Source organism: Pterocles gutturalis, unplaced genomic scaffold (genome assembly GCF_000699245.1).
Source record: "Pterocles gutturalis isolate BGI_N339 unplaced genomic scaffold, ASM69924v1 scaffold25413, whole genome shotgun sequence".
NCBI classification, from domain to species: domain Eukaryota; kingdom Metazoa; phylum Chordata; class Aves; order Pterocliformes; family Pteroclidae; genus Pterocles; species Pterocles gutturalis.
The window spans coordinates 12,145-23,801 of NW_010123814.1; the positions used below are offsets into that span (position 1 = coordinate 12,145).

General features: G+C 39.8%; 2 protein-coding genes across 2 annotated transcripts in view; one reads left to right on the plus strand and one right to left on the minus strand.

Moving 5' to 3' along the window:
• The first annotated feature begins 1,383 nt into the window (after positions 1–1,383).
• On the plus strand, positions 1,384–1,950 carry LOC104465141 (G-protein coupled receptor 39-like). The gene has a single exon (XM_010078065.1). The coding sequence runs from the start codon at positions 1,384–1,386 to the stop codon at positions 1,948–1,950; it is 567 nt and encodes a 188-aa protein (XP_010076367.1).
• Positions 1,951–2,300: 350 nt separating this feature from the next.
• Positions 2,301–11,657, minus strand: part of LYPD1 (LY6/PLAUR domain containing 1) — a gene marked incomplete at its 5' end in the record, with an annotated part of 14,512 nt that continues 5,155 nt past the window's right edge. The window contains one exon of the mRNA XM_010078066.1: positions 2,301–2,533. Coding sequence (XP_010076368.1) covers positions 2,301–2,533 — 233 coding nt within the window. The remainder of the gene's footprint in view (positions 2,534–11,657) is intronic.

The window sequence follows — 11,657 nt, forward strand, 5'->3', positions numbered from 1 at the left end:
AATCTTTCTTCGCTTTTCCACCCCCCTCCCTGTTACATTAGTACCTTCCCACTAGTGAAGTATCATTTTCCTGGCTTGAAAAATCAGTGTGCACCATTTCAGACCGGTGTTCCTACAGTGATCTGTTCAATGGGGCAATCTGACTTAGTCTAGACAGGTGAGCATGAAAATGCTTCTGTTGAGAAAGGAGGCTAGATGCTGGAGATAACAATGTACCAAAAGTCTACTGAAAGTGAAAGCTGTGCACCATCAGGATACTCTCCACTGTTCTGTGCCTGTGCAGGAGGGAAGCCAACCTGCACCTTCTGCTCCCTCCAAGTGTTTCCTGCAAAGCGAAAAACAAAACGGAAACAGTAAGCTGGTGGTTGCATTGTTTCAGAAGCAATGCTCCGTGGGAGGAGCACTGAGAAGAATTATTTTGTGTACCTGGTATTTCATGTAAGATGCCAGGATTCCCAGCCCTTACGTGCACCAGAAGCACGTAAGTGGATGTCAGTGAGTCTTCGAGTACCTTTCCCCTGCTCTGTCTCCTGCCCAGAAGCAGCCTGCTCAGGTTCCCCACACATTTCTTCAGGGCTGCCGTTCTGAAGACAGCATCACCACTGTCACCCTAGTGAGCGCTGGCCCACAGAGGCACAATTGTCAGACATCCAACACTTAAGTCACCCCCTTTTTAATGCCATTAGTGATGCAGCAACATGTATTTATATTTACATATAAATACAGAATGGGCAGATACCACATTTTAAAGCATAATTTATAATCTAAAACTGCTTACACTTTCATGACTAGGCTTGAGTTTTTTTCTCATTTACATTCATAATTTCATTCCACTGGAATTTGATTTTTAAGAAAGCCCAACATATCTTAATTATCATAAAAAGATCCATACATATTTTACTTAAAAATATCTTCTGTAAGAGGAAATTTACCAAAAATAACACGAAATATATTATTATGCATACATACTTTTTTTTTTGTAAAGTACAAACAAGAATCTGATCTCTTCTGGGTATTGCCTGATCTAATATGGCTATAGGTTCTATTTATTTTGTTTGTTTTTCAAAGTAAAGGGAAAAACGTAAGAAATGCAAGAACACAAACCAAAATAAAAATGCATTCTTTCCAAAGATACATATATCAATGAAAGAACACTTTGAAAACCAATAAATGACAATAGGTACAAAGAAACACTATCCAAGCACTATGCAGTCTTTTGTCAGAGCATGTGCTGCAGTGACCTTGTAACAGCTATTAAAAACAAACAAAAAAATGCTACTGGCAAAAAAAGCTGTCTAGCAAAACACTGAAAAATTGGTACTATTTCCTAACAAGTAAGTGCAGTACTGATAGTAAGTATTTTACGGTTTTTTCCTCCCAGGTATGCACACTTCCTTCTTCCTCTTTCTGTTCGCAGGACTGATTGTTGCAACTCTGGCAATATGCTGGATGCCAAACCAGGTCAGAAGGATCATGGCTGCGGCTAAACCGAAGCAGGACTGGACCGTCCCCTACTTCAGAGCGTATGTCACTCTTCTTCCCATTGCCGACATCTTCTTCTACCTCAGCTCGGTGGTGAACCCCCTCCTGTACAACATCTCTTCTCAGCAGTTCCGCAGCGTGTTTCTGCAGGTGCTGCGCTGCCGCCTGACAATACAGCATGCCAACAAGGAGAAGTTTCTCAGAGCCAACCTGAGCTCCAGAGCAAGGAGCAGCCGGTCTCTGCGCCCACTGCTCTTCCTTTCGTCTATGCGCAAGTCTTCTACACGGAGCAATAACAAAGTTTTCTTGAGTACTTTTCAGAATGAGAGTCAGCCTGCAGACCCTGACTGCAGCCTGCAGAAACCAGGTCTTGAGGGGCCGGAGCCCAGCTTGGAAGCAGTGCCACTAGAGACAAGCTCAGAGCCCAGTCCAGACGCACAAAACGGCCTTTGTGAACATCAAGTATGACTTCATAAGGCAAAGTTAATGATTAGCAATGAACTTAAAAACATGCAAATTAAGATGACTGAGGAACTGACTACATCTTAAAAGGAACAACACAGATGGATTTGTTTCCAGTTATGCAAAAAGAGCAGGCGTTCTGTATCCTGCTGCTGGGATTTTTAAGGGCACACTGGAAATTGAATCTGCTAACTGAATTCATTAGCTGCCCAAAATACCAGCCCCTCTCTGCCTACAGCCACTGAACTTCCTTCACTGTTGGCAGGGATTTGGAAACAAACAGAAAATAATTGCAGTCTCTGAAGAAAGGAGGAGACGGAAAAAACTGTCAGGGTAAAAAACTTCCTTAAAGTTTATCAATATAAAAACAAAAGAGCCAATTTAAGGAGCAGAACGGTGGTTATTATGTGCGCCCTCGGCACCATGCCAGAATTCCCTCTCTTCCTCGGCCGGGGTCCGTTGCAGAGTGGCGTGTTGCAGCAGCTGATACAAACAGAGTTCACCTTCCCTGGAGAACAAAAGGACTGGTACCCAGCAGAGGCTATCAGACACGCAGGTGAAGACGCGCAGGATTTGCGATACATGATTCCTGTGACACAAAGCAAAGGTTACTCAGTTTGATACAAACACAGTTTTGCTTTACAACACACTTCATGCTTGAAAACTGCTGCAAAACCAGTTTACATCTCCAAAGCAATGCACCTCAGCTGTGACGTGGCTAAGAGCTCTGAGCTGCAGGAGAATCATAGTCAGTTGAGTTTGGATTTTTCTTGTATATCATTCTGGTTGCAACCAAAAATATCACAAACTTTACATAATGTATATCAAATGATGCATTTTATAACCAGAATTCTTCATCTTTTGGAATAAGCTGTTTGAATAGCTATAACTGAAATGCAGTTAGTTCGAAAATGACTTTTGTTTCTGTTGCTCAACATGTCTGAGATGTTTAAAGTGTTCCAAGTTTTCTACGCTGTTAATTTGACTTTTGAGCATTCTTTTTTTCCTTTTCTTGTTCATTTGCTACACAGAGACAAGGAACCAAGAGAAACGGAGAACGACTATCAGCAAAATTTTGTCTCCCCTCCCTCCCTTTTTAATTTTTTAAAGACAAACTAGAAGTGTTTTTCCAGGTAATCTCAGTTCTTGCCGTCTTTGAAGCTTAATACCCTCAACAATAAAAATTTCTGTTTGTACTGAAATGGCTTTTCTGAGAAAGTCTTCCTTTCTTTTAGTTAATCATCTAATTAAGTTTATAATTTCTCAAATTGTTTTTTTACCTGAAAAAAGTACATTCTGATGCACATAGCTGTTATTTTAAAATAATTTATAAAGGCTTTCAAACACATAATTGCATTTTCCTTTGTCACAGGGGAAAAGACTTGTGGCAGTTCTAGCTCTCATTACTCTAAAATCTCCCTGCAAGTGATACAGTAGAAATTGTGTGTTGGAAAAACCAAGACATAACACATAAATAGATAACACAGGTTTGCTCGTATTGCCTTGTGGTTACAAAAAGAGGTAAATGTTTCTAAGAATAATAAAATCATTATTCCTTTTGAATATGGGATTCTCAAAAGTTTGGTTTTGTGTTGGTTTTTTCTTCTGAAGGGCATGGGAGCAGCATTCCCTCAGAGAGCAGTGCCACTGCAAACTTGCAGCACAGTCCCAGGATGTTTTTAAATACAACGCGATCAAGACTTTTTTTGAAGGGAGTGAAGCAGGAATATAACCTGCAGGTACTGGACAGTACTTGCAGATATAGTTCAGTCCCCAGGGGCTTCAGAAATAAGCATTACAGCACCTACACAGTCCAGTAGATACTTCTGCAGTAGCGACTGCCACTGCATTACTACTGGCTGTGTATAGCAGCAAAACACTGTTTGGGTTATACTTAGAAAGAAGGATTTCCTGTCTTCAGAGAATTTTAATTAAAGCAATTCTTTTATACTGTCACAACATTGCTGCCATCCCACCAATGCAGGGGTTTCCCTGTTTTGTGTTCTCCCTCTGCAAATCTACACTCGGAAACGTGTTTTAAGGCTATCTGTCTAGTTAAACTTAGGAAGAGAAGCCCTCAAGTCAGTGTTAAATCTTCCTGTCTCCAGTGAGCTTCAATCAATCAACACAGCAGGTAGAGCCTTTTCTCAAGAAGGAAGAGGAGCTACAGGCTGTTCTAGCTGTAACAGCAAAGGCGCACAGATCAAGAGGCACGATCTTTATTACTATAGTTTGCACAAAGAAGGGAGCTCTGTCTCTGTTGACAAACCACTGCTGTCAAGGAGCTTCAACTGTGCTGCGACTGATTGGCTTACAATACTGAAATCTCAGCTGATGTTTCCCACAAAGACCTGGTGCTTTGTCCATGTTCCTCCTGCAGTCTTCCAAGAGCTGAGGCAGATGTGGCACTTCCTATGGCTATGATTAACTTTGTTCCTTCCCCTTCCCTCTTGAGAAAGGAATTCTCTATTCAATGGAACTAGGCACAGAGATCGTTCTCCCATCCCTAATCCCGCATCTCCTCATCACAGATTCCTTCCCTGCAGCCATTCCTCAGTCCTCCCTAGGAACAGCAGTGACCAAGCCTCTAAAAAGCTTTTGACATTGGCAGATTTCCTGTTCCTGTTCTTTTACAGATCGTGCTCTCCCTGCGATTTCCTTTTCACAGGATTCCTGCAAAGCCCTCATCTTAGCTCCCTGAAATATCATATACTTTAAATTTTTTTCCCATAGACTAGGAGACTAGAATTGTCCAGTGCTGTGAACAATGAGATAGTGCCCTCTGAGGCATGGTTTTCACCAGGCAGAATCAAAGTCCTGCAGCTTAACTCCATGAGTTCACAACAGCTCTGTTCTCCAGGATAAATTCCACAGAATAATCCTGATCTCCTTTTGAAGTCAAAAACACTATTCCTGCACAGACCAAAATTTTACAACTCAAAAGTTTCAAGCACAGATGGACTATGTTCATGCTTAAATAGAGAGAACAATCTAACTAGTAGTAAAATCCCATTGTAATACTTGTGTGCCTTTTTTTGTAAACACATTTTACAATAGGAAATTCCATGCCGAAATGATTGTTTATTCCCATTCCCAGCTCTAGTAATCTGAACTGTAACAAGATTCTTTACATAATTAAAAAAGTCAGCACTTCTATCAGGTTTTCAATAGCCACTTGGCTAAACACGTGCTCCTTCACATCTAAGTTGGTTTTTTTTTCTTTAAGTACTGATAGATTCTTTTGAGCTTGCAAATCAGCTGCTATCATACACTGTGCTTTTTATGAAGCATTGGGTGTGAATGAAACTTGATCAGCATGGAAAGGCCGTACTTTTTCTCTAATTCTGCAGTATCCTTATAGCAAGATACAATGAAAACAGGCACAGAAGACTGATGGAAAAAAGTGAGAATGTTAGTACTACAGGAGTGACATTTTTAAAACACTTCAGCTGTGACCATGTTTTGTTTTTTACCATGAGTGTGAAAAAGCAATGACACTTTAAACAGTATGAACTAAAGAAAGGCAGGAAAAATATTCTTCAACCATCTTCCTTTCACATTGTGATTCCAGTTTAATTATGGTAGGAAATAAATTCGTACAACTCTCCCCCATGGTTTGATGCCAGGGACATTACTCTCCTTGCTCCAGCAAACAGGTAAATGTACCCCAGTCACTGCAGTTCTCCCACTTGAGCTCAGACGGGACAGCAGCACCTGTTCTGGATTATCTCTAGAGATTAATTGCTTTTATATCTCAAGGATGTCTTTTCTCAGACTCCTCTCTTGCAGTGGTTTATTGTGCTGTTGAGACAGTTCTGAAACTTTCTGAGATCTTCCCCAATCATTCGCCACCAGCAGGCTGAGCTGCAGACAGTTCTCCAAAGGGTTATCTGCCTCCTAAGACTCATACCACAGACATAACTGCTAATTACCGGATATTCTTGCTTGAGCAATCAGCTTGATACGTTCATTAACACATCACCTAGAAATATAATTGCAAACCTTTCTGGGAGCTTTTATTCTACCTCAGATTGTTCTGAGATGCTGGCTAGGCAGGGAGACTACCTGCTTTATACTCTGTTTTTTCTGGGATGGGGTCATTCCCAGATACCTATCCTCAACAATTTACACTAGTGCTCAATTAGTATATTCACTAATAGACAATTAGTATATTTACTGACCAATCTCTCGATGGATGAGTACTGAATAATTCATCCTTTTTCACAGATTCAGCAGCTCCCTGACAGCAGTGTGGGTTATACGTATATGTAGATACTATAATGATGTTTTACTATGAAGTTATCTACTACTGACCGATTGTTTTCCTTCATTTTGCCTTCAAACTCTGTGGAGCTGGCTGAGGATGTAGTCAAAGCACAAGCAGAGAGGGGAGTACACAAGGCTAGAATATCTGTGTGATAATGCAGTACTATGCCACACCCTCTCCTTCCACATACACCTACTACAACTACTTACTTTTTTTGTTAAAAAACAAACAAAAGCTTTGGGCTTAAATTGCAGGCATTGAAAATTTACTCCTAGACTGAACGAGTTGCCCATTGTTACACCTTCCTCTTGCCCCACACGTGATCATACATTTAGATAGTGTCAAGGCCCAAACTTTCTGCAGGATTTCTGCCTTATTCCACACAATGACATGACAGAGGTGTAAATCTCAAGGCTGTTCTAGAGTTCCTGCCTGTAATATTGATTTTCTCACCAAGATCCATACACACACCCCCACAACTGCCAAGCTCACCCCCCCCTTGCTTAGCTGCAGCCTAGCCCTCTGCATCCGCACCCTGGCACTGTTTTGGACACATGCAGGTGCATCCAGTCTTGACAGCAAAAAACACTTCATGCTACAGTTTATTCAAATCCAAAAATGAGAGTTCTACCTACCCTGTCTACAGAGCCCAGTACGTGTTCTCTTTAATAACAGCTTAACTTGTTACTAGGACAACCAAAAAAAGGTGACATCACACCTACTTTTTACACTGTGTGTATGCGGAAGGCACCAGAAGATCCAAGCTTTTTCTTGTACTGCGTGAAAAGGATCTTACCAGGCACCTCTGATTCTTCTGTTACAGCAGGTACAGACAAAAAAGAGCAAGTGTAGGCATGGTTCTCCAACCATAATCCTAGCAGTGTGTAACTTGAGTTCACACCTGTACTCTCAAGATTGTCCTTCAGCAAAACACAGAGAGTCTCTGAAACCAAAAGAGGCAACTAGGATACCACTTCTAAGATCAGTGACCTAATTTCCAAAAAAGACAGTCCCCTTCCCACTCTATGACCCAACTGCTTTCTGAAACTGCAGTGGCGCACCCCAACAGGGAGCACAGCCTTCTGCTTCACTGCAGAACACTGCGGCCTCATGGCCACAAAACTCTTAGCTGTAAGTTCGACTCCCCTGAAGCAATATCACTTCACCCAATGCTCTTTTCCAAGCCAAATGCTCTGTCTCACGGGTTATGACTGACATATCCAATTTTGTAGGCATACATAAAGTCAGATTTATCTTCTGCAACTCATTCCACAAATACTTCTTTAGCAAAATCTTCTGCACATACTCCAAGTACACGCTGCATCAAACCTTTTGGAGCATTAGAAAACAGTCTATGCCCAGCTAGGGTCCAGGAACAAGGCATCAGTCACAAAACTGCCTTTTCAAGACTGGACCAGGAGCTGGGGGCACACACAGAGCCACAGCTTCAGGCATGTAGAAAAGTTTTAAGATAAGTAACTCAGAAAGTTAGCAGGCAGATCACGGCAAATTTTGAAGCATGCCATTAAGACTTTGTCAGAATTTCTCCACTGAACACCTCTAGATTTGGTGCTTAATCTTGCCCATCTCCTCCAAGCAGAAGCAGAATACCGGCCAACAGCAGACAATTCACACTGTGACACACACAACCTGTGCGAAGCCCCCAACAGTTGTCCTAGCTCTAGCATTAACATGCTTTCATGATTTCTATGTGATTTGATTTGGGTGTTCTCTTAATGTTGTTGTTCATACAAGCGCGAGGACTGTGTGTATGAATCTATACTCCCCCTTTGTTTAGTATCCTGAATAATTCCAATTATTTCGCTGAAACTTTCATTTTTCTGGTCTTGGTGAATTTGAAAGTTTTCCTTCTTGCTGTGCTTGGACTTGATGCCTTGTCTGCCTACCCATGCTTACTTTGTGATTTCGATTACATATTTCATCCTTTATTTCTTACCTGAAATTGTCACTTGCTTACCCTCCACTTGAGTGAAATTCAGTACCCAGTATGAGTTATAAAAGATCTTTTTGTGATCTGTGCTGAAATCTAAAATGAGAATTTATACTAGCAAGAACAACATGTCAACATTTAGGATCCCTTTCTGAGGTACATAAAATATCCATGTGACTCTTTCTGGATTTTACTGCATCAGTAATGTTCAAAATTGGGTTCAGACTGTGCAAAAATAGGTTTCTAAATCAAGTTTTTAGTTTTCTTATATGCCTGCATTGGTTTTGGTATGATAATTGTCTATTCCTTACCTAGTACCTGTTCACATACATCATACAGTGACAGACTGCAAAAGGTCCTGTTGCAATTTGCTGTTTTTTAGAGAAAGTGATTATAAATATTTTATCTAATAAGGTTCCAATATGTGAGACTGAATGTTCAAAAGCAACCATTCTTCTGACATTGTGCTTCCCCAAATAGTCATCATTTTAGTCAGATCATGTTTTCATTGGTTTAAAATATGAATTAAGCTTCCCCAACACAAATCATTCCATCTGTGATTGTAAATGCACTGTTAAAAACCAGTTTAAGCCAGTGTAAAGTATAACCATGTCCAACCATGTCCTCTGTGCTTCATGGCACACTAACTTTTCCTGTCCTTGTCTTTTCAAGTTTCTCAATGGAGCTCATGAGTGGTTTAAATAATTTGCACCTTGCCAGAAATTTTATCATGAAATATACTAATTGCCTTATAAACAGCTAATTAAATACTGTAAGCAATCATGATCAGTGTTTTCCAGATGAAAAAACAGAGGCACTGAAATTAAGTGACTTGAAAACTATTGCAAAGCTACGTCACACGCTTCCTGATTTCTAATCCTGTGTTTTAGGACTGCAGCTATTTCATCCCTATCCCCTCCCTTTAACGTATTCAGGAGACAAGATAAAAGCATGTACATGCCACTAGGCTCTTACAGAGTACACAATTCTGTAAAAAAAAAATTAAAAAAATAAAACACACCCCACAAACCCTACCTGGTTGAATTAGCATATTTTCATCATAATTTTCTGTGAAAACTTACTCAATGTCACGACAACTCCTCCACATACTTAGCACTTTTTAAAAAGTTACACTTTTTTGCAGAAACTAACAAGAGGCTTTTGACAGTGAAGGACTGGACTCCTCATTCTCCTTCTGACCCCAAATGACATGACATCTTGCAGAAATTAAATCATCTTAAAAGAAAACTGGACAATTGTTGACCGACAGAGGACAAGGGTTTGGATTACCATGGAATCTCTTTCCAAGACATGCCTTCTAATTCTGCTACTGGAAATATGACTCAGAACTGCATTGTTAGTAACATAAATAACAGCACAAAGTAGTCTTTGTCATTGCTTGCAGCATCACAAAGCAGAAGCAAGGCATTAAACTGCTTAAAAATGCATAGGCTGAGAAAGTTAAGTACAGCTGCTAATGGTGGTATTATCAAACATCTTTTTAAAGCCACAGGAGGCTACAAACCAGAAGTCAAAGCTCAGCTTTCACCTGTGTATCTCATTCTTTTGTTTTCTACTGTCCTTATTAATTTCTCTCAAGTTGACTTACAGTCAAGCACTAGAACATACAATCTTTCAAACAAAGCTGCCTCGCAGCCTTCCATCATCTGTGCTTTCCAGATACAAAGGCATCAGGATCTAAATGGCCTTGGATATCAAGATCTAAATATACTTAATCTTCTAGCAAGAGAGGTGAACTTAGACTTCATTTTCAGAATTCTGTATGAGCATTTTTCTTGAGAATCCTTATTTGCTGAAATGAACTGGGAAGCCATAGTCCTTCTGCCTTTGCAAATGTTAAAATGCTATACTCTTGTAGTAAGTCCCATAAATAACTCTACACATGAATAGTCTTGTTGCATCCTACTAATTAATGTCCTTACCAATTTCAGTGGAATGGCTCACGTGTTTACACTTGCATGCCAGTACCTTCGCAATCCATTCAGCTTTTATATCTTGAGCTATTTTCATGCTTACAGTTTTACAGGCTGTTCAGCTTCAGAGCAGGATTTGCCTGCCTGGGTTTTATATTACTTTTTCCCCATTCAGAGACTCATTCATAATTTGGCAAAGTAGGTTGTATCAAGATCCAGACTACAAAGGAAAAACGGAAATGCAAACAGTTTGGATTAATTAAAACATGCTTGCCAATGTTTTGATAAGGTCACTGGAAGCTAAGACAAATGATAGGGTCAGGCTACAGAAGTTTTTGGAAGCACAGACTCATTTGTGTGTGAAATGCAATAGGAAGCTCTTAAAGGAGGTTTGAGACACCAGGTTGTGGGCACTGTATCCTCACATCTGTGTACCTTTCATATGAGTCTGAGAAATAAAATAACATAAAAAGCTATTGTCCATGCCCACAAAAAATGGAATTCACTGGACCAGATACCACAACTTCCTTAAAATAATACAGCCCTTCATCACTTCTGCACTTGGATCTTTGTCACGACTTTCAAGTCATAAACTGCTTGAGCTGTTAACTCTGCTGTTCTGACTGCCCTTAAATATAGAAAAGCACCAGTGACCTACTATGTAGCGTCTGTAATTTCTCCTTAGCTGACGCACTTAGTTCAGTTCATCTTGTATATGGCTGGAAGTCTTCTGAGCAACCCAAAAATTGGAAGGAAAACAGCTCTGGCACCTCAGTAAGTGCTTCTGAATGGTGATCCACTGCTACAAGTTTTCAGCATACAGTACAGATTAACAACATATCTTGTAAGTCTTTTATTCAGCATCAAAAATGAACTGCATGTTTCCAATACTGGTTACTATGTCTTCATTTCATTGGGCACCTGGTAGCGTGAGATATGACATTACAGGTAACAACTATCACATGCCAAGTTTTTCCCTTTTTGTTTTAAACTGTCAGTAAAGATTTATTATATTACACTTTACTTTGATTAAGAAAATAATAAAAAGTTCTTTTGAGTTATGTTGATATGTCTTGACCAAAAGAGACAGTGTAAAAGAAAATAAAAATAAAAAAAAATCCACTGCCAGCTCAGAGGATGTTTCTTACTGTTTCTAAATGGATACTGGGGATGCAGCTATTGCCTATAAAACTTTAATGCCTACAGTGATTCTGAAGACATTAAACTTTGTTTGCTGTTTTAATAATTTTGTCAATAAATGTGCACCAGAGTATAATTTCCCCTTGATACAAGCATGCAATTAGTATTAGTACTAATGGATGCTATACATGAAAACAGAAAAAACATATGTGCTACTGTAATCCTGAACAGCTATACATGAAGCAACTGAATCATGGCAGCAACACAAAAAGATTAAAAAAAAGTAATAATCACAGGTAAAGAATTTACCGTAGGCCAACTCATCACACAACTTAGACACTGCTTTCGTCTGCCTGATAAAACAAATTACTGGGAAACAAATACTAAGAAGAGTTAAATACATAAATAAAACGATGGTTCA

Coding starts and splice junctions, on each gene's coding strand:
- LOC104465141 (XM_010078065.1), top strand. CDS start 1,384: ATGCACACTTCCTTCTTCCTCTTTCTGTTCGCAGGACTGATTGTTGCA.